This window comes from Tamandua tetradactyla, chromosome 15 (genome assembly GCF_023851605.1).
Source record: "Tamandua tetradactyla isolate mTamTet1 chromosome 15, mTamTet1.pri, whole genome shotgun sequence".
Taxonomy (NCBI): Eukaryota; Metazoa; Chordata; class Mammalia; order Pilosa; family Myrmecophagidae; genus Tamandua; species Tamandua tetradactyla.
In genome coordinates this window covers 34,384,605-34,411,862 of record NC_135341.1, presented here as the reverse complement: position 1 = coordinate 34,411,862, position 27,258 = coordinate 34,384,605, and the positions used below count along the sequence as shown (strand labels likewise).

The following is a 27,258-nucleotide window of genomic DNA, read 5'->3' as shown; positions in this document are numbered from 1 at the left end:
TCATCATCATGGTCATTTCCCAGAACATTTGCATCAATTCAGAAAAAGAAATAAAAAGACACAGAAAAATAAAACAAAAACAGAAAAAATTTTTTTACATACCATACCCCTTACCCCTCCCTTTCATTGATCACTAGCATTTCAAACTAAATTTATTTGAACATTTGTGCCCCCTATTATTTATTTTTATTCCATATGTTCTACTCATCTGTTGACAAGGTAGATAAAAGGAACATCAAACACAAGGTTTTCACAATCACACAGTCACATTGTGAAAGCTATATCATTATACAATCATCATCATGAAACATGGCTACTGGAACACAGCTCTACATTTTCAGGCACTTCCCTCCAGCCTCTCCATTACATCTTGGTTAACAAGGTGATATCTGTTTAATGCTTAAGAATAATCTCCAGGATAACTTCTGGACTCTGTTTGGAATCTCTCAGCCATTGACACTTTATCTCATTTCACTCTTCCCCCTTTTGGTCGAGAAGGTTTTCTCAATCTGTTGATGCTGGGTCTCAGCTCACTCTAGAGTTTTTTCAATCCCCTGATGCTGAATCTCCGCTCATTCTGGGATTTCTGACCCACGTTGCCAGGAAGATCCACACCCCTGGGAGTCATGTCCCACATAGATGGGGGAGGGTGGCTTGCTGTGTTGGCTGGAGAGACAGGCCACATCTGAGCAACAAAAGAGGTTCTCTTGGGGGGGGGGTGACTCTTAGGCCTAATTTTAAGTAGGCTTGACCTATCCTTTGTGGGGTTAAGTTTCATATGAACAAACTCCAAGACTGGGGGCTCAGCCTATAGCTTTGGTTACCCACACTGCTTGTGAGAATATCAAGAATTCAACTTGGGGAAATTGTTTTCCCCCGTTCTCACCATTCCCTGAAGAGGACATTGCAAATACTTTTCCACTCACTGATCAGATCACTCTGGGATTCATCAGGGCATTACCTGGACAAACCAACAAAATCCCATGTCCTATACAAAGTTCCATGTACTTAAGGTGTTCAACCAACTATCTACATAAGTTATATTCGGAGATGCGCTAGTCAAAGTATAAATTTGTACCAAATAAACATTTTTTGCTTTAGTCTCACACATAAGTTGAAATTTTAAAATATAAAATACCATCTGTTTTCAGCACACTGCAGTAATGACATTCTTTTGTTCTTCCTCAAGCAAAAACATTTTTTAAATTTGTACATTAAGTCACTATCATTATACACTCTAGGCATTCCTAGATTATACCATCTCAATCTTTATCGTCTCTCTTTCTTTGTGATTTCATTTATGCCCCAGCCCTCCTCCCCCTATCATTCTCATATACATCTTCATTCAGTGTTTTAACATAATTGTATTACAGTTAGGTAATATTGTACTGTCCATTTCTGAGTTTTTATATTCTGTCCTGTTGCACAATCTATTTCCCTTCAGCTCCAATTACCCAATATCTTACCCTATTTCTATCTCCTGATGGTCTCTATTACCAACGAAATATTCCAGGTTTATTCACTAATGTCAGTTCATTTCAGTGAGACCATACAGTATTTGTCCTTTTGTTTCTGGCTAATCACACTCAGCATAATGTGTCCTTAAGGTCCATTCATGTTGTTACATACTTCATAACTTTGTCTTACAGCTGCATAATATTCCATCTTCTGTAAATGCCACAGTTGGTTTAGCCAACCCTCTGTTGATGGACATTTTGGCTGCTTCCATCTCTTGGTAATTGTCAATAATGCTGCTATAAATATTGGTGTATAAATGTCCGTTTGTGTCCTTGCCCTCATGTCCTTTGAATAGAGACAGCATATAGATGGGTCCTGTTTTTTAATCCATTCTGCCAGACTATGTCTTTTGATTGGAGAGTTTAAACCATTAACATTCGGTGTTATTACTGCATGGGTAGTACTTTCTTCTTCTGTTTTACCTTCTGGATTTTATATGCCATATCTAATTTTCCTTCTTTTTACCTTTACTCATAGTCTTCCTTTCTGCACTCTTCTCCACACTTGTCTCTTCTGTCTTCGTATCTGTCTCTGGTGCTCCCTTTAGTATTTCTTGCAGAGCTGGTCTCTTGGTCACAAATTCTCTGAGTGATTTTTTGTATGAAAATGTTTTAATTTCTCCCTCATTTTTGAAGGGCAATTTTGCTGGATATAGAATTCTTGGTTGGCGGTTTTTCTCTTTTAATAATTTAAATATATCATCCCACTGTCTTCTTGCCTCCATGGTTTCTGCTGAGAGATCTGCATATAGTCTGATTGGGTTTCCCTTGTATGTGAGGGATTGCTTTTCTCTTGCTGCTTTCAAGATTCTCTCCTTCTCTTTGACCTCCGACGTTCTGATTAGTAAGTGTCTTAGAGTACATCTATTTGTATCTATTCTCTTTGGGGTACGCTGCACTTCTTGGATCTGTAATTTTAAGTCTTTCGTAAGAGTTCGGAAATTTTCAGTGATAATTTCCTCCATTAGTTTTTCTCCTCCTTTTCCCTTCTCTTCTCCTTCTGGGACACCCACAACATGTATATTGATGCGCTTCATATTGTCTTTCAATTCCCTGAGTCCCTGCTCATATTTTTCCATTTTTTTCCCTATATTTTCTTTTGCTTGTTGAATTTCAGATGTTCCATCCTCCAGTTCACTAATCCTATGTTCTGTCTCTCAAAATCTACCATTGTAGGTTTCCATTGTTTTTTTTCATCTCCTCTCCTGTGCCTTTCATTCCCATAAGTTCTGTGATTTGTTTTTTCAGACTTTCGATTTCTTCTTTTTGTTCATTCCTTGCCTTCTTTATATCCTCCCTCAATTCATTGATTTGGTTTTTGATGAGGTTTTCCATGTCTATTCGTATATTCTGAGTTAATTGTTTCAGCTCCTGTATGTCATTTGAATTGTTGGTTTGTTCTTTTGACTGGGCCATAGTGTGATTTGTTATTTTTTTGCTGTCGTCTAGGCATTTAATTAGTTTATTCTGGAGATTGCTTTCACTGCTTTTACCTAGGGTTTTCTTGCTGGATGAATTTGTTGTCTATCTGTTCTTTGACATTCAGGTCAGCTTTATCTGGACCTCTAGTTTAAGTTTTAACAGAGGAGAATTTTTCAGTTCTTGTTTTCTTGTTTCTTGCCCTGCTTGTATGGTGCCTTCCCCTCCCACCCACCCTTAGGAGGGTCTACTTAGATATTATAGACCCAAACTGGATTTTCCCAGACCAAACTGGCCTCCTATCAGGAGGAAAGAGTCACCTGCACCGGTTTTCCCTGAGGGTGAGACCCAGCAGGTTGAAAGACTTTCCTGTGAAGTCTCTGGACTCTGTTTTTCTTATCCTGCCCATTATGTGGCGCTTGTCTGCCTGCAGGTCCCACTAGCGTAAGATGATGAGGTACCTTTAACTTTGGCGGACTCTCCCTGCTGGGGAGTGGTGGAGACAGAGGAGAGGTTGTAAGCTGGTTTTAATGGCTTCAAATTACCAAGCCCTGGGATCTGAATTTCTTGAGGGAGGGATTCCACCTCAGTTGGGCTTCACCCCTCCCCTGGGGAAGGCACAGGCTCCAGACAAGCCCCCCAAAGGAGCTCACTTCTGCCTATGCCTGGGGCAGTTGCAGCCTGAGAAGTCCTGCCGCTATATCCAAAGGCAGTCAAACCTTTGTAGAAACACAGCCACAAAAACCTCTGTTTCCTTCTTTTTTTCCCCCCCCCTTTTTCCGTCAGCCCTGCCCTCTTGGCGCTGGGGCAAAAATGAGCAACCTCTGCTTTCACGAGTTTCACCTAAGCTGGGAGCCTATTTTTATTAATTTATTCCACAATTGGCGTTTGATTGTGCTCTGTCCCTGCTGCTGGTAAAGTCCCTTTACTTTCCCTTCTGGGGAAGGGGCGCCGGCCACCACAGCTTTGGAAACTCACAGTTCTGTCGGGGCTCGCAGCTGGTCCAGACTGGGGTACACTGTGTGTCTGGTCACTGACGTGGCCCCAGGAGCTGTTCTGTACTGTTTCTGGTTATTTAGTAGTTGTTCTGGAGGATGAACTAAAATATGCACATTGTTAAGCTGCCATCTTGACCACCATTATTTATTTTTAATCCATATGTTTTACTTGTCCATCAATAAGGTAGACAAAAGGAGCATCAGACACAAAACCACACAGTCACACTGCAATGGCCATATCATCATGCAATTATCTCCAAGAAACATGGCCACTGGAGCACAAGTCCACATTTTCAGGCAGTTCCCTCCAGCCTCTCCATTACACTTTAACTAAACAGGTGATATCTATTTAATGCATAAGGATAACCTCCAGGATAACCTCTCAACTCTGTTTGGAATCTCTCAGCCATTGACATTTTTTTTTAAATTTATTTATTAATTAAAAAAATAAAGAAACAAAATAAAACAACATACATAATCAGTAATTCACAATATCATCACTTGGTTGCATATTCATCATTCCTTAGGACATTTGCATCGATTTAGAAAAAGAAATAAAAAGATAACAGAAAAAGAAATGAAATGATAACAGAGGAAAAAAAGTTATACATACCATACCCCTTACCCCTCGCTGTCATTTTTCACTAGCATTTAAACTAAATTTATTTTAGCATTTGTTCCCCCTATTATTTATTTTTATTCCACATGTTCTACTCCTTTGTTGACAAGGTAGATAAAAGGAGCATCAGACACAAGGTTTTCACAATCACACAGTCACATTGTGACAGCTGTATCATTATTCAATCATCCTCAAGAAACATGGCTACTGGAACACAGCTCTACATTTTCAGGCAGTTCCCTCGAGCCTCTCCATAACATCTTGAATAACAAGATGATATCTACTTGGTGCATAAGAGTAACCTCCAGGATAACCTCTCGACTCTGTTTGGAATCTCTCAGCCATTGATACTTTGTCTCATTTCACTCTTCCCCCTTTTGGTCGAGGTTTTCTCAATCCCTTGATGCTAAGTCTCAGCTCATTCTAGGGTTTTTCTCAATCCCTTGATGCTGAGTCTCCGTTCATTCCAAGATCTCTGTCCCATGTTTCCAGGAAGGTCCACATCCCTGGGAATCATGTCCCACGTAGAGAGGAGTAGGGTGGTGAGACTGCTCGTTGTGTTGGCTGGAGAGAGGGGCCACATCTGAGCAACAAAAGAGTCAGCCATTGACATTTTATTTTGCCTCATTTCGGTCTTCCCCCTTTTGGTTGAGAAGATTTTCTCAATCCCTTGATGCTGAGCTCCAGCTCATTCTAGGATTTCTATCCCACATTGCCAGGAAGGGGAATCCCCTGGGAGTCATGTCCCACATAGAGAGGAGAAGGGCAGTGAGTTTGCTTGCTGTGTCAGCCAAGAGAGAGTGGCCACATCTGAGCAACAGAAGAGGTTCTCTTGGGGGTAACTCTTAGGCCTAATTTTAAGTAGACCATGCCTGTTCTTTTCAGGATTAAGTTTCATATGAATAAACCCCAAGATTGGGGGCTCGGCCTATTGCTTTGGCTGTCCCCACTCCCTGTGAGAATATCAAGAATTCTCCACTTGGGAAAGTTGAATTTTCCCCCTTTCTCACCATTCCCCCTAGGGGACTCTGCAAATACTTCCCTATTCACTGTTCAAATCACTCTGGGATTTATCTAGGCATCACTCTGGACAAGCCTACAAAATCTCATGCCCTGCACAAGCTTCCAAGGACATGGTGTTTGATTAAGCTGTCCACATAAGTTATATTAGAAATGCACTAGTCAAAATATAAATTTCGTACCAAATAAACATTTTTTGCTTGTCTCACACATAAGCTAAAGTTTTAAAATATTAACTGCCATCTATCTTCAACACCCTGTATTATTGACATTGCTTTGTTCTTCCTCATGCAGAAACATTTTTAAATTTGCACATTTAGTCACCATCATTATACACTCTAGGCATTCCTAGATTGTACCATCTGTCTTTATTGTCTTTCTTTCCTTCTGATTTCATTTGTGCCCCCAGGCCTCCTCCCTCTCATTCTCACATTCAGGTTCATTCAGTGTTCTAACTTTATTGTATTACAGTTAGGTAGTATTGTGCTATTCATTTCTGTATTTTTACAATCAGTCCTGTTGCACAATCTGTATCCCTTCAGCTCCAATTACCCAATATCTACTGTATTTCTATCTCCTGATGGTCTCTGTTACCAACTGAAATTCTCCAAGTTCATTTGCTAATGTCAGTTCATATCAGTGAGACTATACAGTATTTGTCATTTGTTTCTGGCTAATCTCACGCAGCATAATGTCCTTAAGGTCCGTCCAAGTTGTTACATGCTTCATGACTTTATTCTGTCTTCTGGCTGCATAATATTCCATCATATGTATATGCCCCAGCTTGCTTAGCCACTCGTCTGTTAATGAACATTTTGACTGTTTCCATCCCTTGGCAATTGTAAATAATGCTGCTATAAACATTGGTGTGCAAATGTCCGTTTGTGTTCTTGCCCTCATGTCCTCTGAGTAGATAGATCCCTAGCAGAGGTATTGCCAAATGATATGGCAATTCTATACTTAGCTTCCTTCACCAAAGTGCCTTCCACAGAAGTTGTACCATTTGACATTCCCACCAACAGTGGATAAGTGTGCCTCTTTCTCCACGTCCTCTCCAGCACATGTTGTTTTCTGTTTTATTGATAATGGTTTTTTTGTTTGTTTGTTTGTTTTTTGCATTTCTCTAATAGCCAGGGATGTTGAGCATCTTTTCCTGTGCCTTTTGGCCATTTGTGTTTTCTCTTCTGAGAAGTGTCAGTTCTCAGACCTTTATCTGATATATTGTTTCCAAATATTGTTTCAAATTGTGTAGGCTGTCTTTTTACTTACTTGACAAAGTTCTTTGATGCACAAAAGTTTAATTTTGAGAAGTTCCCATTTCTTTCTTTCTTTCTTTCTTCAAGCTCATGCTTTGGGTGTAAGGTTTAGTAAACCGCCTCCTAGTATAAGATTTATAAGATATTTCCCTACATTTTAATAGTTTTATGGTCTTAGATCTAATATTTAGGTCTTTGATCCATTTTGAGTTAATATTTGTATAGGGCATGACATATGAATCCTCTTTCATTCTTTGTGTATGGTTATCCAGTTCTCTAGGCACCATTTATTAAGAGACTCTTCTGTCCCCAGTGAATTGGCTTGACTGCCTTATCAAAGATCAATTGTCCGTAGATGAGAGAGTCTATATCTGAACACTCTGTTCGATTCCATTTGTCAGTATATCTATCTTTATGCCAGTATGATGCTATTTTGACCACTGTAGCTTCATAATACACCTTAAAGTCAGGTAGCATGAGGCCTCCAACTTCATTTTTCTTTCTCAGAATATTTTTAGCTATTCGGAGCACCCTGCCCCCCCAGATAAATTTGGTTATTGGTTTTTCTAGTTCCGAAAAGTAAGTTTTTGGGATTTTAATTGATATTGCATTGAATCTGTAAATCAATTTAGGTAGAATTGACATCTTAACTATATTTAATCTTCCAATCCATGAACACGGTATACCCTTCCATTTATTTAGATCTTCTGTAATTTCTTTTGGCAATTTCTTGTAGTTTTCTTTGTATAGGTCTTTTGTATCTTTAGTTAAATTTATTCCTAAATATTTTATTCTTTTGGTTGCAATTGTAAATGGAATTTTTTTTTCTTAAATTCCCCCTCAGATTGTTCATTACTAGTGTATAAAAACACTACAGATTTTTGGGTGTTGATCTTGTAACCTGCCACTTTGTTGTACTTATTTGTAGTTTTGCTGTGGATTCTTCAACATTTTCAACATAAAGTATTATATCATCTGCAAATAGTGAAAATTTTACTTTTTCCTTTCCAATTTTGATGCCTTGTATTTCTCTTTCTTCTCTAATTGCTCTGGCTAGAACTTCCAAAACAGTGTTGAATAACAGTAGTGATAGTGGACATCCTTGTCTTGTTCTTGATTTTAGGGGGAAAGTTTTCAGTTTTCCCCTTTGAAAATGATGTTAGCTGTGGGTCTTTCATATATTCCCTTATCATATTGAGTAGGTTCCCTTCTATTCTTATCTTTTGAAGGGTTTTCAACAGGAAAGGATGTTGAATTTTGTCAAATGCCTTTTCTGCATCAATCAAGATGATCATGTGGTTTTTCTGCTTTGATTTGTTGATATGGTGTATTACATTAATTGATTTTCTCATATTGAACCATCCTTGCATACCTGGGATAAATCCTACTTGGTAGTGGTGTATAACTTTTTTTAATGTGCTGCTGGATTCGATTTGCTAGAATTTTGTTGAGGATTTTTGCATCTATTTTCATTTAGAGAGATTGGTCTATATTTTCTTTTCTTGTAATATCTTTGTCTGGCTTTGGTATGAGGGTGATGTTGGCTTCATAGAATGAGTTAGGTAGCTTTCCCCCTCTTCAGTTCTTTTGAAGAGTTTGTGCAGGATTGGTACTAATTCTTTCTGAAATGTTTGGTAGAATTCACATGTGAAGCCATCTGTTCCTGGAATTTTTGGGGGGGAACTTCTTAATGACTGATTCAGTTTCTTTAGTTGTGATTCGGTTGTTGAGGTCATCTGTTTCTTCTCAAGTCAGTGTTGGTTGTTCATGCCTTTCTAGGAAGTTGGCTGTTTCATCTACATTGTCTAGTTTATTAGCGTAAAGTTGGTCATAGTATCCTGTCATTACTTCCTTTGTTTCCGTGGGGTCAGTGGTTATGTCTCCTCTTCCATTTCTGATTTTATTTATTTGCGTCCTCTCTCATCTTCTTTTTGTCAGTTTTGCTAAGGGTCCATCAATCTTATTGATTTTCTCATAGAACCAGCTTCTGGTTCTGTTGATTTTCTCAATCGTTTTCATGTTCTCAATTTTGTTTATTTCTGCTCTGTTATTTCTTTATTATTTCTTTCTTTTTGCTTGCTTTGGGGTTAATTTGCTGTTCTTTCTCTAGTTCTTCTAAGCGGACAGTTAATTCCTCAATTTTTCCCCTTTCTTCTTTTTTGATATAGGCATTAAGGGAAATAAATTTCCCTCTTAGCACACCCTTTGTGCATCCCATAAATTTTGATATGTTGTGTTTTCATTTTCATTTGCCTCAAGGTATTTACTGATATTTCTTGTAATTTCTTCCTTGACCTGCTGGTTCTTTAAGAGTGTGTTGTTGAGCCTTCATATATTTGTGAATTTTCTGGCACTCTGCCAGTTATTGATTTCCAGCTTCATTCCTTTATGATCTGAGAAAGTGTTTTGATTTCAGTCTTTCTAAATTTATTGAGACTTGCTTTGTGACCCAGCATACGGTCTATCCTTGAGAATGATCCATGAGCACTTTAGAAAAAGGTGTATACTGCTGTTATGGGGTGCAATGTTCCATAAATGACTGTTAAGTCTAGCTCATTTATTGTACTATTCAAATTCTCTGTTTCTTTATTGATCCTCTGTCTAGATGTTCTGTCCATTAATGAGAGTGGTGAATTGAAATCTCCAACAAATATGGTAGATGTGTCTTTTTCTCTTTTCATTGTTTGCCTCATGTATTTGGGCGCATTCTGTCTTGGTGCATAGATATTTATGATTGTTATGTCTTCTTTTTAAATTGTTCCTTTTATTAATACATTGTGTCCTTTTTCTCTTTTAACTGTTTTACATTTGAAGTCTTATTTGTTGGATATTAGTATAGCTACTCGTGCTCTTTTCTGATTGTTATTTGCATGAAATATCTTTTCCCAGCCTTTCACTTTCAACCTCTATTAATCCTTGGGTCTAAGATGCATTTCCTGTGGACAACATATAGATGGGTCCTGTTTTTTAATCCATTCTGCCAGTCTGTGTCTTTTGATTGGGGAGTTTAATCCATTAGCATTTAGTTTTATTACTGTATGGGTAGTACTTTCTTCTACCATTTTGCCTTTTGGATTTTATATATCATATCTAATTTTTTTTTTTTTTTACCTTTACTGGTAGTCTTCATTTCTATACTCTTCTTCACACTTCTTTCTGCTATCTTTTTGTATCTGTCTCTAGTGCACCCTTTAGTATTTCTTGCAGAACTGGTCTCTTGGTCACAGAATCTCAGTGAACTTTTTTCTGCAAATGTTTCTATTTTCCCCTCATTTTTGAAGGACAGTTATGCTGGATATAGAATTCTTGGTTGGCAGTTTTTCTCTTTTAATATCTTAAATGTATCATTCCACTGTCTTCTCACCTCCGTGGTTTCTGCTGAGAAATCTACACATAGTCTTATGGGCTTCCCTTGTATGTGATGGATTGTTTTTCTCTTGCTGCTTTCAAGATTCTCTCTCTCTTTGACATCTGACATTCTGATTAGTAAGTGTCTTGGAGTATGTCTGTTTCAATCTGTTCTATTTGGGGTACACAGCACTTCTTGGATCTGTAATTTTAAGTCTTTCGTAAGAGTTGGGAAATGTTCAGTGATAATTTCCTCCATTCGTTTTTCTCCTCCTTTTCCCTTCTTTCTCCTTCTGGGACACCCACAACACGTATATTCGTGCACTTCATATTGTCATTCAATTTCCTGAGTCCCTGCTCCTATTTTTCCCCAAATTTTCTTTTGCTTGTCAAATTTCAGATGTTCCATCCTCCAGTTCACTAATCCTATCTTCTGCCTCTCGAAATCTGACTTTATAGTTTTCCATTTTTTTTCATCCCTTTTGCTGTGATTTTCATTCCCATACATTCTGTGATTTGTTTTTTCAAACTTTCAATTTCTTCTTTTTGTTCATTCCTTGCCTTCTTTATATCCTGCCTCAATTCATTGATTTGATTTTGGTGAGGTTCTCCATGTCTGTTTGTATATTCTAAATTAATCATTTCAACTCCTGTATCTCATTTGAATTGTTAGTTTGTTCTTTGACTGGGCCATTTCTTCAATTTTCATAATATAATTTGTTATTTTTTTGCTGGTGTCTAGGCATTTAATTAGTTTATTCTTGAGATTGTTTTCAGTTCATTTTTTCCATAGGATTCTCTTGCAGGATGACTTTGTTGTCTGTCTGTTCTTTAACATTCAGTTCAGCTTATTCTAGTCCTTTGGCTTAGGCTTTGTTTAATAGATCAGAATTTTTCAGTTCTTGTTTTTTTTGTTTCTTGCCCTGCCTGTGTGATGCCTTTCCCCCTTCCCTTAGGAAGGTCTACCTAGGTATTATAGACCCCAGTCAGATTTTCTCAGACCAAACTATTCTCCTCTCAGGAGGAAGGAGTCACTTACATCAGTTTTCCCTGAGGGTGAGACCCAGCAGATCAAAAGGCTTTCCTATGAAGTCTCTGGACTTTGCGTTTTTCCCGTCCTGCCCAGTATATGGCACCTTCTACCTGCAGGTCCCACCAGCATAAAGTGATGTGGTACCTTTAACTTCAGCGAACTCTCCCTGCTGGGGGCATGGTGTAGACAGAGGAGAGGTTGTAGGCTAGCTTTAATCACTTTTCCAGACCCTGGGATCTGAATTCCTTGAGGGAGGCATTCCACCTGAACTAGGCCCCACACCTCTCCTGGGGAAGACACAGGCTCCAGACAAGCTCTCAAACAAGCTCAATTCTGCCTATGCCTAGGGCAGTAGAGCCTGAGAAGCCTTGCAGCTGTATCCGAAGAGTAATCAATCCATAGAAACACAGCCACAAAAGACTAAAAGAAAAATCCTTTTCAGAGCAGGACCTAATTCCTCAGGTTTGCCAGTCAGTAGCTTAATTTGGTATGTTGCTCTGAGTATCTCCAGGTCCTATGTGCCCCTTCCTTTCCTGCAGGGCCCAGACTTTTTCAGATCCAAAAAAAGCCTCTGTTTTTTTACTTTTTTCTTTTTCTGTTAGCCCTCACCCCTCTGCGCTGGGGCAAAAACCAGCGACCTCTGCTTTTACTCAAGGTTCAGCTGAGCTAGGGGCCAATTTTTAGTAGTTAGAATTTGTTAATTAATTCCATGTTTGGAGTTTTGTTGAGCTGAGCCCCTGCTGCTAGTAAAGTCCGTTTCCTCTTCCCTGTGGGGTGGGGCACCGGCTGCTGCGGCTTTGGGAACTCCCAGTTCTGGGGGGTGGGTGTTCACAGCCTCTCCAGCTGGTGCAGACTGGGGTACACTGCGTGTCCAGTCAGTGATGTGGCCCCAGCAGTTGTTCTGTACTATAATACTAGCTGCTGTGGAGGACAAACTAAATCCCACACCTTGCTAGGCTGCCATCTTGCCTTCAATCCACCCTTAATATTTCAATTTAGAGCTAATAGTTCAAGTCACTGAATGTGGACAGATTCTTTAGGGTTGAAAATAATAACATTTTAAAGTAGTGAGTGAGCAACCTTTCCTGTAAAGGTCCAGTGAGTAGATATTATAGATTTTCAGTCTGTTACAACTATTCAACTTGGTGTTCATATCATGAAAACAGCCAGACAGGATCTCGCTTCATATATTTTTGGGACACTGCTAATAGGTACATATGTATTAATAATTGTCATGTCTTCTTGTTAAATTGACCCCTTTAGTAGTATATATTGACCTTCTTTATCCCTCATAACAGTTTTTGACTTAGTCTGTTTTATCTGATATTAGTATAGCTGTCACAGCTCTCTTGGTTACTGTTTAAATGATATATATTTTTTCCTATCCCTGAGTTTCACCTTACCTATCTTTGATTTTTCAGAGGGTATCTTGTGAACTGCATATAGGTCATGCTTTTCTATCCCATCAGCCAATCTCTGCCTTTTTACTGGAGACCTTAATCCGTTTATGTTGAAAGTATACTGATAATACAGGACTTTGTCTGCCATTGTGATATTTTGTCTTTGTAAGTCTTATACCTTTTTGACCGTCAATTCTTCATATTTTTGTATTATATCAGTTTGTGTCCTTTCTTTCTTTCTGTATATATTTTCACATACTTTCTTTTTGCTTCAGTTTACCCCTAAAATTTAAGATCCTAAATGTATAACTATCACATTTGATCTGAATACCGGCTGTACTTCAGTAGTGTGCACATACGTTTTTCCCATACCCGTCAGTTCCCCCACCTTTTTGTTGTACTTGTTACAAATTCTATCTTTATATATTATATGCCTAAAACCATAGATTTAGTCATTACTTTCTATGCATTTGTATTTTAGGACCAGTAAGAAGTAAAAAAGTTGCATTACCTACTATGTATATGATTATGTTTACTAGAGGTCTTTATCTCTTCATGTCATTTCCATCCACTGTCATGTCTTTCTCCTCAGTTTTGAAGAACTCCATGTAGCATCACTTTTAGGGCAGGTCTAATGGGGTGTTAAACTCCCTCACCTTTTGTTTATCCAAAATGTCTTAATTTCTCCCTCGTTTTTGAAAGAAATTCTTGCTGGATATAAAAATTCTTGAATAACAGTTGTTTTATTTCAGCACTTTAAATATTTTGTCCAACTGCCTTCTTGCCTCTGTGGTTTCTGGTGAGAAATCAGATATTAATCTTATTGGGATTCACTTATATATAGCTTGTTGCTTTTCTCTTACAATTTTCAGAACCCTCTCCTTGTTTTGCGGATTAGATGATTTGATTACTGTGTGTCTGAACATGGTTCCTTTTACATTTATCTGTTCAGAGTTTTTTGGTCTTCCTGAATAAGACACACATTCATATCTTTTCTTAAATTGGGAAGGTTTTTTACTGTTATTTCTTTGGATATTCCTTCTGAGCCTTTTTCTCTTTTCCATCTGGGTCTCCGACAATGTGTTTATTGGTGTGCTTGATGGTGTCCCACAGATCTCTTAGACTATGTTTTTTCTTTTTTTCTTTTTGCTCCTCAGCATGAATCCTTTGAATGGTCTTGTCTTTAAGATCACTGATTCTTTCTTCTACCAGCTCCAATCTGCTGTTAAAACTGTGTAAGGAATTTTTCCTTTGAGTTGTGATCTTCAACCCTGGTAGTTTTGTGTGGTTCTTTTTAAAGGTTTTTTCCTCTTTACTGAGATCCTCATATTGTTCTTTAATTATTTTCTTCATATCTTTTAGTTCTTTCTCTGTGCTTTTCTTTATTGCCTTGAACATATTGAGGATCATTTTCCTTAAAACCTTTTCTGCTACATTAAAGTCTGGTCCATTTTGTGTATGGTTTCTGAATTTTTATCTTGTTATTTTATTAGGCCGTCCTTTCCTGTTTCTTTGTTTGTAATCGTTGCACATTGTACCTTTTAATATTTTAAAGTATTCATGCTGGGATTTAATCTCTGAGTTGTCTGTTCCTTAAATTTGTATCTAATGATATGACAGAGATGTCCTTAAGTGCCAAGAGCTAATAGAAACAGAGAAACCAATGCAAAAAGCACCTTTCATAGTCTTTGCAAATTGCTTTATTTTGGCTGGTGATTTCTTTCAGAGTTTAGCCTTCCTATCAAGAAGAATGTCTGGTCATTTCAGATTGCCACTGTACTTGGTCACATTCATCCCCATGCCAGACAGGAGTTCACAGTCAAGACTTACAGCTTGGAATGTCTGATAGTGAATATGTCTGTGATATTGAAAGGCCATAAAGTTCTGTGGTCCCTTCTCCCAGGAACAGTTCAGTTGTGGAAGCCAGAAGCCAGAAGAGGGAAATACAACAGTTGGCAACAAGTTCCCACTGCCCAGCTATTCAAGTTGAAAACCCTCTGTCTGGGACTCAAGGCTTGCCCTTTATACCCTGACTCTGCCTATTCACCTACTTTCTAACCTTGCCTCCAACTATTCCTCTGTGTGGTTGCTTAAGAAATTTGTTTGTGAAATTAAAAAAAGCAAATATAAAACAGAACTCTAAAGAGGCTATAAGGCCAAGAGATCATCAAAGGTCATTATCAGAATGAGGCCAGAGCGAAAATGTAGAGCTGTGTTCCATTACCCATGTTTCTTGAAGATGATTGTATAATGATATAGCTTTCTCAGTGTGACTGTGTGATTGTCAAAACCATGTGTCTGATGCTTCTTTTATCTACCTTATGGACAGATGAGTAAAACGTGGATTAAAATAAATAAATAATAGGGGGAACAAATTTTAAAATAAATTTAGTAGATTGAAATGCTAGTGATCAATGAAAGGGAGGAATAAGGGGTATAGTATGTATGATTTTTTTTCTGTTTTCTTTTTATTTATTTTTCTGAATTGATGCAAATGTTCTAAGAAATGATCATGATGATGAATGTGCAACTATGTGATTAAAAAAAAAAGAATGTTCATATTGTATGTTGATTGGTTTTATTAATCAAAAAAAAGAGACCAGAACACCCAGCACAACCCAAAGCTGAATAATGTCAGTGCAGCCCCAACTGTAGTTGGGGAATAGACCAAAGTATTAGTTAAAGTGACCATTTGGCAGTGAACATTGTCTCTTTGGGAGCTGCCATGTAACTAGCTGTTTGAGAAGAGAAATGTATTGGCTTCCCTTTTAGGATGGAAAAATTTAAGGCTTTGAATTAGAAGAAGGTGACACTGCTGAGGGAATATATCTCCTTGAAGAACTGGAGGACCTGAAGAAGTGATAGTTCTTTTTAAGAGAAGCAGGATCAGTGAGCTTTCCTTCTGTAGTGTTTTAGATGGGCATCAGAGAGGGCTGTTTGTGGACGGCAGTGAATTTGGAAAGGCAGATTGACAGACTTGCATCTCCTCTTTGCAGTTTCTCTTGGTTTTCATGCCTATTAGAACATGAACAATGGCTCTTTGTTTCCTCAGCAGGTGGAAGATATCCACAAGCCAAATCTCACTCAACATTTCTAATGTTTTTTATCACTCTGGATACTACTCACTTGAGGAGTCCTTTTATAAAGGGCCTGCTGAGGATCCAGTGTTGATAGAGAGAAGAGTATGTTTTCACTTTTGCTCATGTTAATGGTATTGGAGTGTCAATTCTGAGCATACCTTCTCTGGCTGTTTTCCCTTTGCTCTTCTAAAACCCAAGACTTTTCTAACTTGAAAAATTCAGTTGGCTCTCAGTGTGAGGGTCAAGGAAGGTGCTGCCCAGGGCTGCTGCAGAGGAATGAGTGTTACCCTGGACATTCGCAAGGATATGTATGCATGTGCACACACACTCTTTCACAATATCCAACATTAGCCTTTTCCCAAACTCCTCACCTTCCAACACCAGGGTAGTGGAATGTAGAAGAGGCCTCAGAAGTAGGCTTCTCTGGAACAGGGGTTGACTCTGTGTTAGCCTCTGGGAAAAGATCTTTAGGTCTTCATCTAGAACAAGGGGCTCCTGGGCAGAGCTGGGGAAGTGGTTGCAGGTTGGAAGGCCTTTTCTGCTGCTTCTTTGCTTACTTCATTTTAGCCAATATTGACTTGTCTTTACAATGCCTTTTGTTATGCACCTGCATTTGCCTAGAATGTCCTTTCTTTCCTCCTTTACTAGCTGGTGTCTACCCATTCTGTTAGATCAAATCCAGTTTTCCCAAAGAAGCACCCTCACCACAGCCTTAGGTATGGCTGGATTAGGTATCCTCTCCCCAAATTGTGTTGCTATTAGTTACTCACCACTGCATATGTTTCCCCAACCAGTCTTGGCAAGATGCTTAAATATGTCTTAGGCAAAACTGAAATCATGGAGGAAGAGACAAGTAGCTGGTTTGTGGCAGCCTCATGTGGAGAAGTTTAAAATGAAGGTGTGATTTACAACCTCAGGTGGTGTGTGTGTGTGCCATTGTGTGTGTATGTAAAAAACACTCATGTGACTCAACAAAATTTAGTGTGCACAGGCCATTTTTACTTTCCCCTTTGCTTTCTTATTTCTGAGTTTTAATTAGGATATGTAAATGAGGTTTGAGAACTCCATATATGTAAATATTATTACCCAGCATGGCTGACTGAACCTGGAAACTTTATATGCTGCTATATTCTTGACTTTAATTGAGAGTAAGGAGTTTCGTGGAATTGAGGCAGACCAGTATTTGAAAATTTAATCCTCCATGAGAGAAGGATTGATGTCTCCATTTTAGAGATGTGAAAACTATGACTTGGAAAAGTTGAGCCCATTAACAAAGAGCTAATAAGTGCCAGGATTCAAAGTTATGACTGCCTGACTGAAAAGCTCATGCTCTTTACTGCCTACTCCTGCTTTCTTGCTTTATTTCCTATATGCCCACAGGGAAGTCTTTTTTAACATTTCAGGTCTTGTGTTTCTCATATTTAGAATGAGGAGAACAAAACTCATCTTGTAAATTGTAGATTATTACAAGGAGGAAAGGAGATAAGTGTAAGAAACCAAATCTGTAACTTGCACTTGGAATAGTAGTAGTGATAATAAAAGCAGCAGCTGCTTTTTATATATGTGCTTGCTGTGTGCCAGGCATTGGTTAAGTACTTTATTTAGGCTGTCTCATTCAATCATCACCACAATCCTCTGAGGTCACTTATACTTGTTATTCCTTTTTTAAAACTGAAGGATAGAAAGATAAATAATAAGGGGCAGAGCTGGAGTTTAACCCCAGCAGTCTGGCTCCAGTGTCCGTTTTAACTCCTATACTCTGTTATCTCTTAGGAAACATTAGTTTTCCACTTCATCTTTTTCTAGAATATAGCCTTAAGATGAAAGGGACCGTAAGGAACCCAAAATGTTAATAGGGCTAGGAGCAGCCTATACCAAACTGAAGAAGGGTGAGTAGTACAGAATGTCTGGGACTATCATGTTTCCCTGACTCAGCCGCTGACTAGTGAGACAGCCAGTTTGTTGTTTGTTAGAGGTGGATTTGTGAAAGGATTGAAAAAATAAATAGGGGAGAAGTGATAAATCTTCCTTTCAGAAAAATTCCAAATAATAAAAGTAGAAACAAAGAGGGGAATAGTAACCACCATTAAAATACTGTGGTAATATTTATTACTTCACTGAAGAATGCTAAAATTAGCGGATGAAACCTGTTAAAAAAAATTGGATATTTGCATAGTCTCAAAGTATCTCCCCCAAAGGATTAATGCTCTTTCTCTTGAATGAGGCTCGACTTAGTGACTTGTTTCCATTGGGTAGAATATAGAAAGGGAAAAATGGTAACTTTTCAGTGGAAAAACCTGGCACACTGCCTTAACCAAGTGATTAAAGTTAACATTATCAGTGATAAGTCTTGTAGATACCATGTACGTCCTGATAGGATGTCATGAGAAGGGCATGTCAAACCAACACCCCAGGCTAAATATGAGAAAACATCAGAGAAAGCCAGATTTAGGAACATTGAACAAAACATTTGACTAGTCCTCTTCAAAAAAGTGCTGAGATCATGCAAGACAAGAAAAAATAGAAAGTGCCACAGAACAGGCATGGCTGATGAGACATAACTAAATGCAACATGTTATCCTGGATGGGATCCTGGAATAGAAAAAGTATATTAGTGGAAAACTGGTAAATTTTATAATAGAGTCTATAGTTTAGTTAAATAGAAAAAAATCTAGCTTCCTGGGTCCTTCTTGCCTGCAAACCCAACGGTGTTCACTAGTGCACATCAGTTATGGCATTTATGTTCTAGTTTTGAATTCCTTTTACCTTTGGGAAAGAATGTTTGGTTTGTTTATCTAAGAAGGCTTTTGTGGATTTGGGAGCAGGTTTGACTGTTAAGGCTTATCTACTCAGTGTGACTGTTAAGGCTTGTGTACTCAATGTACAGATGACTACCCAGCAGGCTGAGGACAGTGGTGTTCACATGGACCCTCCCCAACTCCAAACTTTGTTGGTGTTTGATGCCACAAACAACATTCCCTTTGTCAGGAATCCCTTCCTCCTTTTTTTCCTCACCCTCAAGGTATTTCCTGTAGACAACCTGATCATCTTTCACGGCCTAACTCATATTTTACCACCCATGTAATTCCTTGTGTCATCGTTACATGAAGTCATGTCTCACATATTCTGTGACCCTGACCCAGTTATTTCTGGTTTAGCAAATGACCTCTGCCTAAAAAGTAAATTAAACACTAAGCTCTATAGGTGCTTTGGCCTGCTCCTCCTGTAGTATTTGTCATGCCTTGCCTTGTGTATGTTTTTATACATGGCCTGTGTCCCTAAAGAGAATACAAACTCCCTAAAGGGGAGGAATCTCTTAAAAGTTTCCTTGAAGTATTTAGGATAGCACTTGCCACATGGTAAACCTTTATGAAAAGGTTGGTGAGTTGAGTGAGTGAATGCTTTGAGATGCCGAAAGGGGGATTATTCTCCTTGTTTGCAGAAATGACTTTCTTAGAGTCCTACAAATTTGAGAATGAACTGAATTTGGTACCCAGCTGTCCTGACTACGTCCCTTTGTGAACAATCCAAGATCATGATGTTCTTCATTCTGATCATAGTCCCAAATTATAGTAAGAGCGATACTGTCATTTGTTATTGGTCTACTCCAGTCTAGACTTGATTCTTGGCATGCACATTATCTAATCTAACAACAGCTCCAAAGTGTGGGATTCACATTTTATGTATATGTCCATTAAAGTTCAGAGAGGTATAAGCAACTTGCTAAGTTGAGATTTAAATTTAGGTGTGTCTAACACCAAAACCCATTTATGCCCCCTTAAGTTTGTTCCTGCCACTTCTTTCTCTTTGTCTTTTCAGACCCATCCCTGGAAGGCATATGTGGCAGTGAACATGCCCAGCTGGAAGAAGATGGGCAGCGGCTACCACGGTGCACTTCAACTACCTCATCTCAGTCTGAGCCTTCAGAGCAGCTCAGGCACCCCAAAGGCAAGAGCCTAGCCTCTGAGGACCCCAAAAAGAAGAGAGCTCAGAAGCCCTCCCACATGAGGAGAAACATACGGTGAGCTGTACTTGGGGTAAGAGGAGAGGAGCAGGAGTAGTGGTAATACCTTCATTTTAAGGCTGTCAGTGGCAGGAAGAATGGTTTGAGCCGTAGAATCCCTCTTCCCAAGGAAAAAAATGCAGACTTTGTGCCCCATTAATAGTAAAGATGCATCTCAGGACCACTGGACCTGGGCTGCCAGAGGATGCAAGTAGGCCTTGAGTATCCCTGGGGAATGTCTCATTCTCTGGAGGTCCTGGGAGGCAACTGAAGGATGATAAGGTATTTTGGGTTGGAATCTCAGTTTCTTCCTTTACTTTTCCTTCTGTCTCAAAACAAAAAATAAAAGAAATTGAATTCTTGTTTTCTTAGAACTCAGCTCCAGGGGACAGAGGGACTGTCTGCCCGAAGTAGGGCTTCTTCCTTGAGCTATGAGATAAACAAATGTTAACTTCTTTAACTATCCAAATTTCCAGTAGTTTCCTTCTACCACATAACAACTTGTGCAATTGAAAGGCGATAGATGGTACTATTTTCTCCCCTTGCCTCCACTTTCTTTTTTTTTAATATAATGTCAACTTGACAGTATTACCTCAAGTTTGGACAATAAGTAAGTAGAATCAACCATAATCTCACTTCCTCATATATCAACTCTATTTTCTAATATCTCCTTTCAGCTTTGTAAGTCACATATATAATCCTTTTATTCTTGATGCATTAAATGCAAAGAGGTGTTGTCGAGGGATGTCTGTCAGAAAGTTAAACATCATGGAAGTATGTTAGCGCAGTTCTACTTGTTTGTCTTGCAGTCTTATTTTTTACCCTGCTTGTTGAAGCATGTGGTGGGACTGATGTACTTCTCCCCCACCCCTCTCAGCTCTATGAGCTCAGCAGTGATGGTTTCTCTCTTTAGCCTTGACATTACATTGTCCAAATCTCAAGTGAACCCAAGTCCTAGCTCTTGTTTTAATGTTTAGGAAGCTGCTCCGGGAGGATCAGTTGGAGCCAGTTACCAAAGCAGCACAACAGGAAGAGTTGGAAAGGAGGAAACGCCTGGAGCAGCAGAGGAAAGATTATGCAGCCCCCATTCCCACTGTTCCCCTGGAGTTCCTCCCTGGTAAGCCATGGAAATGGTAGGAAAGGCCCTGTGCTTCAGGGAGAAAAGACCTTCTTGAAGCATGCACAGTGGTTATGGATAGATCTGGGAGTAAGATTGTAGCTTCTCAGGAATTCTTTGGAATCATTCAGCTTCTTGGGAGTACATAATTGGAAGGGTCTCATTTTAAAAGTTAAGGTGGATAAAATGTACTCCTCAAGTTGTTTTTATTTAGATTTACTTTCTATAACTTTGAATCTTAACATGCCAAGGGATTGGTACCTTTCCTAATGGCCAGGTGAATGCCAGAAAGTAAAAACCAGTAGAGACTAGGGAGTTTGGGAAGAGGGCTGTGGCTTTTGAGATATCCTTTGCTTCTCTTCTCAGGAGGTACTCCCCATGAGAAGCAGTAAAGGAGGAGGGGTGATGAATCATTTTTGGAAACATGTTTGAGCTAAATGTGTGTGTGTGTTTTATGCATTTTTGACATTCCCTTCTATCTTTATTTCTAGAAGAAATTGTTTTAAGAGCAAGTGATGGTCCCCAGCTGCCTCCTCGGGTTTTGGCCCAGGAAGTTATTTGTTTGGACAGTAGCAGTGGCAGTGAGGATGAAAAAAGCAGTCGAGATGGTAAGATCGAGCCAGAGGTGCCTGTCCTTCCTCTTGACTCAGTGTTCACCCTGAGAGATCAGTTGTACCTTTGACTAGAAAAGAATTCAGCCCTTCCTCACTCAGTTTGGGGTCTGCTTTGACAAATTTCTCTGAATCTGTTTGGTAAATAAATGTAAGCTTTTCACTTGTCTTAATTTGAAACTAAAAATTAGTATTTTTAGAAAGGATTATAGATTCTCTAAGTTTCCATGCTCTTCTTTTCTGATAATAGGAAGTAAATTATCGCTGTTCCTGTTTTTTTTTGTTGTTGTTGTCTCAGAGGTGATTGAACTTAGCTCTGGAGAGGAGGACACACTGCATATTGTGGACAGCAGTGAGTCTGTTAGTGAGGAGGATGAGGAAGAGGAGAAGGGTGGCACCCATGTGAATGACGTCTTAAACCAGCGTGATGCTCTGGGGCGGGTCCTTGTCAACTTGAATCACCCTCCAGAGGAGGAGAATGTCTTCCTGGCTCCACAGTTGGCACGGGCAGTGAAACCTCATCAGGTAGAGCAAATCTTGACTCTCCTCTCCTAATCCATTCTGCTCTCTTGATGTTAACACTGTTTGCTGGTGGCTAATTAGTATAAAAGCATGGAAATACTTGTTTAGTACCAAGAGCTATTGGAAAGGTCATATCCTTACCCCTACAAGTTAATGTTTCAGGATTTCTGACCAGTAGAAAAGGTTGGGGAAAGGGAAGAGACAAGTCTTAGGTTTGCTTTTTCATATAGGAGGTTCTCGATCTCTTGGCTTAATAATCTTGAGTCTTCTTCTGAGAGATCAACTAGACTGATTGAGATGTTCTGTGGAGAGCAGTGCTTTGATCAGGAAGTTACGGTTCCAGAAGAGACATGAGAGGCAGAAGGACTTTATGATAGAGAGGAGGGAGCAGACTTTGTCAATGTTGATCCCAGAGCCTGGAACAAGGGCCAGCGGGAGGAAGTTCTGTTAAGGCAGAGGTTGACTTAGCATAAGAACTTGAACTGCCTGCATAGAATGAGCTGCCTTGAGGGGTTGAGCTCCCCAAGGTTTAGGACAACCAGGCCAAGCCTGAGCAAAAGACCCTGTCAGGAATTTAGTACTATAAATTCTTCTATCAGATGGGATATTGTACTCAGTAAATACTTTTCAGTGTTTTCTCCAAGAAGACTGTCACCAACCAACCAGTAGAGCAGTCATCCACACCAGCTGTCTGCTATAATGCCAGCTCATTTACTTAACTAGCACTAATACCAGAGAGTAAACCTAGAGTTGTGGTGTCTTCCAGCCCTGACATTTGTTCATGTGTGTCCTTTGTCAGATTGGTGGGATCCGGTTCTTGTATGATAACCTGGTGGAGTCCCTGGAGAGGTTTAAGACCAGCAGTGGTTTTGGCTGTATACTGGCCCACAGCATGGGTCTGGGGAAAACTTTGCAGGTGATCTCCTTCATTGATGTCCTCTTTCGCCACACACCAGCCAAAACTGTTCTTGCCATTGTGCCGGTAAGAATTTGGGAAGTTTCTATTTAATGACTGCTCTGAAGAGCTCTGGGCTAATGCCTTTACTGAAAGCAAGAAAGTCTCATGAACTCAGATCTGAGCATATTCCTTAAAATCCTCTTTTTGAACATGGCTCTCTGACAGGTTAATACTCTACAGAATTGGCTGGCAGAGTTCAACATGTGGCTCCCAGCTCCCGAAGCCCTTCCAGCTGACAACAAGCCTGAAGAAATACAGCCCCGATTCTTTAAAGTCCACATCTTGAATGATGAGCACAAGTAGGTGGCCTTCCCTCTTATCTCTGTCCCTTTCCTTTCAGACTTCTGCTGGGGAGCTAGAAGTCAAGGTAGTCTGTTTGGGTATGTGCCACAAACTCCCATAATGCTTTTTCGATTCTTGTTGCATCTCTCTCTCTGATCTTGCTGTTTGTTTTTTCTTTACATAGTTTTTCAGTAAAGCTGGAGTTAATGTAGCCTAAGAGAGTTCTTGATTTTTGTCTGAGGATACTTCTATATGCTGAAAATCTGTATGCATGGTCACATTTTCCTACGTGTATAATAATTTAATTTCCTAACTTTTTACTTTTTACATTTCTCTTTTCTTAGAAACCTAACCACCATTCTCCTCTTTTAAGTACTGATCTACAGTTGGCTTTTAGTGGTACATTTTCCAAAGCTGTGAAAGGTGCTAAAACCTTGTTTTTTGTTTTAGATTTACATAAAATTATTTGTATTTCCATTCCATTAAGAAACTTGACTTCCAGAAATCTGGAGTTATTTCTTAGTCCAAGTCAGCTATCCATGCTACCCTTTCCCTTTCTTGGCATGGGTAATTAAGAAGGTAGACTTCCCTTTTTGTAGAAGCTATCTTTTATGATGTTGGGCCACATACATCAAGGTGAAGAGACTGTGAGTGGCCCCACAGGTGATTGATTACCTGCTTTGCTTTGCTTGGATTCCAGGACAAACTACATGCAGTTAATACAGACAGGGCATAGTTGTTTAGGAGTGGAGTGACCATGCTGAAGGTCATATGGTCTTTATTACTCTTCCCCTTTTACTGGATTTTAGCTCTGTATTCGCCAGAGCCTGGGCAGGTAAAATGCAAAATGTCACCCTTCCTTTTTCTACCTTGTATTTCTCAAACAGGTAACTTGAAACGTACCCTCAAATGTCAAAACTATAATGTGTATGTGCATCCAAGAGGTGGATCATTTTCATTTGCCCTTTGCCATTGAATTACTGTGTTTTCTTACATTTAACCATCAGCAATGACCCAGTCCATCCTCCATGCAGTTAGTCTCTCTAGGATTCCGTGAAAGACCTTGGGTAGTTAGCTAGCCTTGTACTTCTGCCATGAAGTCTTTGACAATGAGGAATTATGAATATATATCTAAAGCTTTGATTGTGAGGAATGCTTGTTGGGGAGCAGTGGAAAGCTCTGATATTTTCTCTCTATAGACCTTTTTTTTAACAAGTTTCTTGAGATTTAGTACACATATCACACAATTTTCTCTGTTCACTCTTGCAGGACGATGGCAGCTCGTGCTAAAGTGATGGCTGATTGGGTATCAGAGGGCGGGGTTCTGCTGATGGGGTATGAAATGTACAGACTTCTCACCCTGAAGAAATCCTTTGCCTTGGGTAGACCAAAGAAAACCAAGAAACGTTCTCACCCAGTCATCATTGATCTGGATGAGGAAGATCGGCAGCAAGAATTTCGGAGAGGTGGGCAGCCTATCGTGGGTATGCTCTTGGGGGTGTTTCAGGAAAAAAAAAATAGTGTCTGCTAATAGCACCCAGTTAGGTGTGAAGTACTTAATTGATGTGAGTTGTCATGCACCAGAAATCTTTGTCTCCAAGACGACCACCACTGGCTGTTAGAAGGTACTGCTGCCTTTGCAGGCGGTGGAGTTCCTGTTAGATCAGTCCACAGACTGACTCCTCTGCTCGTCTGGCCCTATTTCTGTCATAGAACTTATTGGGAGAATAACCTCTCCCATTACCACTTTCTAGAGATATTTTGAGACAATATTAAAAAAAGTTTGTAAAGTGTTTTAATAACCAGTATACAGACAGAGTAGTAATAACTGTTTGTGAATTTATAATAAAATGTTTAATCCTGTTTTTAGTATAAGCTATTCCTCTCATAGCTCTAGTTCTCTTCTTTTAAGGGGACTTTGCTCTTTTGGGAAGGAAAGTTTTTAAGGATGCAGAGGTTATTTAATCTGTGAGTCTGTATTCTAATTTTGTTTTGTGATAGAGCTGAGATGAAGTTGTCATTTACCAATAACTGGTAAATAAGTGCAAGGTGTCCTTTAAGTGTTCCCATCAGCCAGCCTTCAGAGGAAGTCAAGATACTAGCAGTGGTGAGAGCCTACTGACGTATTTGGATTATTCCCACCTGGTTTCATCCGGATACATTTTTAATGCTAGGCTGGTAGTCCATAAGTCTCACTCTCTGCTGTCCAGTTGGTGTAAGCTCTAGGAATGCAAATTAGTTTCACTCTCAGCTTAAAGAGATAAAAATAAGAGGACAGGAAAAAAGGTATCATTATTATAAGAGTCAGCAGACCAAATTATATGTGCAGAAGCTTAGATGGCTGGCTCCCTTTCACTAATGGGGGCTGACTCTTGCTTTCCTGCTTCCTTCATTTCTTCTGTCTCCTCCAGGCCACCCCTCCTTCTCATATTATTGCCTAAGAACAGACCCTCTCACCCTCTGACTTCGGATCCTCTTCCCTCCCTAGAGTTTGAAAAGGCCTTATGCCGCCCTGGCCCTGATGTGGTGATCTGTGACGAGGGACACCGTATCAAAAACTGCCAGGCCAGCACCTCACAGGCCCTGAAGAACATTCGCTCCCGCCGTCGGGTGGTGCTGACCGGGTACCCCCTTCAAAACAACCTCATTGAATACTGGTGCATGGTGGACTTTGTGCGCCCAGACTTCCTTGGCACCCGGCAGGAGTTTAGCAACATGTTTGAGCGTCCCATTCTGAATGGACAGTGTATCGACAGCACACCTCAGGATGTCCGCCTCATGCGGTACCGGAGCCACGTCCTGCATAGCCTCCTGGAGGGCTTTGTGCAGCGGTGAGCCATCCTCCAGCCCTTACTTTCTGAACCCTGCGAGAACCCCTGGTACAAGAGCTGAGGCTATTATGAGTGGAGAGATATTATAATGGGAGGGCCCCTTCCTAGTGAGACAGTGATAAACTTTCCTTTTTGGAATAGCTAACAAATTGTGTATGTCCACTTTCAGTCCTCTCAATGTTCGGCCTAATTGTGCTTCTCTCAAAACTTTATTTTTGAAGTCACTATGAACACCCGCCTTACTTATGAGAGAAGCAAGACAGAGCAAGCATTCTAATGTTTCTTCTTGATGGTTGCTGAAGCCAGTACTCATTATTACATGGCTGCAGTTTGTGCTGCAGTTTGTGTTTTAAGATCCTCAAGAGGGAGGTTTGGCAGGATTGTGGTGGTTCTGGTTTTATCCCTCACTGACCCCTCCTGGCTACACTGCTTGCTTTGCCACTTCTTGATCTCTGCCTCTACAGGAGAGGGCATACTGTGCTGAAGATTCATCTCCCTGCCAAGGAAGAAAATGTGATCCTGGTGCGGCTTTCTAGGATCCAGCGAGATTTATATACACAGTTCATGGACCGCTTCCGGGACTGTGGTAGCAGTGGCTGGCTGGGGCTGAATCCCCTTAAAGCTTTCTGTGTGTGCTGCAAGGTGGGTTGGGGCTTCAGGGAAGGCTGAGACTGGGTCAAAGGAAGCACATAGTTATGAGAGAATTACTCTTACTAGGAATCCTTGATGAAAAACTAAAGCGTAAGTGGGCCACTTCAATGGACTGTACTTGGAGGATTAGGTACACCAAAGAAAGATGTAGAAACTGTGTACTGCACCAATCCTAGGGGGTGCCACTCATAAATTCTAATGTAAATGGTGTCCCCAGCAGTTATACAGCTTATCCAAATCATATGTGCAGGAGCTTGGATGGCTGTGCAGTTAATTTCAGAGCTGAGAAATCACTTCCTTTTTCAGCTGATTTTTTTCACCTTGAAAAGGGGGGTGCTGGAGGAACATTATGACACTAATATAATTAGGATTTAAGAAATGCATAGCCTAGGTTATAGGGAATAATTACATTCAGTTATATATATATATATTTTCAACATTTTTTATTGTGAAATATATATACAAAAAAGCAACAAATTTCAAAGTAGATTTTAACAGTTAGTTATAGAACAGATTTCAAAGTTTGGTATAGGTTATAGTGCCACAATTTCACGTTTTCTTCAAGCTGCTCCAAGAGACTGGAGACTAAAGAA

The 27,258-nt window shown here is 39.7% G+C and overlaps 1 protein-coding gene across 15 annotated transcripts in view; it reads left to right on the top strand.

Moving 5' to 3' along the window:
• RAD54L2 (RAD54 like 2) overlaps positions 1-27,258 on the top strand; it is a 244,199-nt gene that overhangs the window by 176,894 nt on the left and 40,047 nt on the right. For all 15 annotated transcript variants that reach the window (XM_077129156.1, XM_077129148.1, XM_077129150.1 and 12 more), the window contains 9 exons: positions 19,510-19,711; positions 20,671-20,810; positions 21,302-21,418; positions 21,720-21,946; positions 22,743-22,925; positions 23,067-23,200; positions 24,453-24,649; positions 25,672-26,014; positions 26,479-26,656. In XM_077129156.1, coding sequence (XP_076985271.1) covers positions 19,510-19,711; positions 20,671-20,810; positions 21,302-21,418; positions 21,720-21,946; positions 22,743-22,925; positions 23,067-23,200; positions 24,453-24,649; positions 25,672-26,014; positions 26,479-26,656 — 1,721 coding nt within the window. The remainder of the gene's footprint in view (positions 1-19,509; positions 19,712-20,670; positions 20,811-21,301; positions 21,419-21,719; positions 21,947-22,742; positions 22,926-23,066; positions 23,201-24,452; positions 24,650-25,671; positions 26,015-26,478; positions 26,657-27,258) is intronic.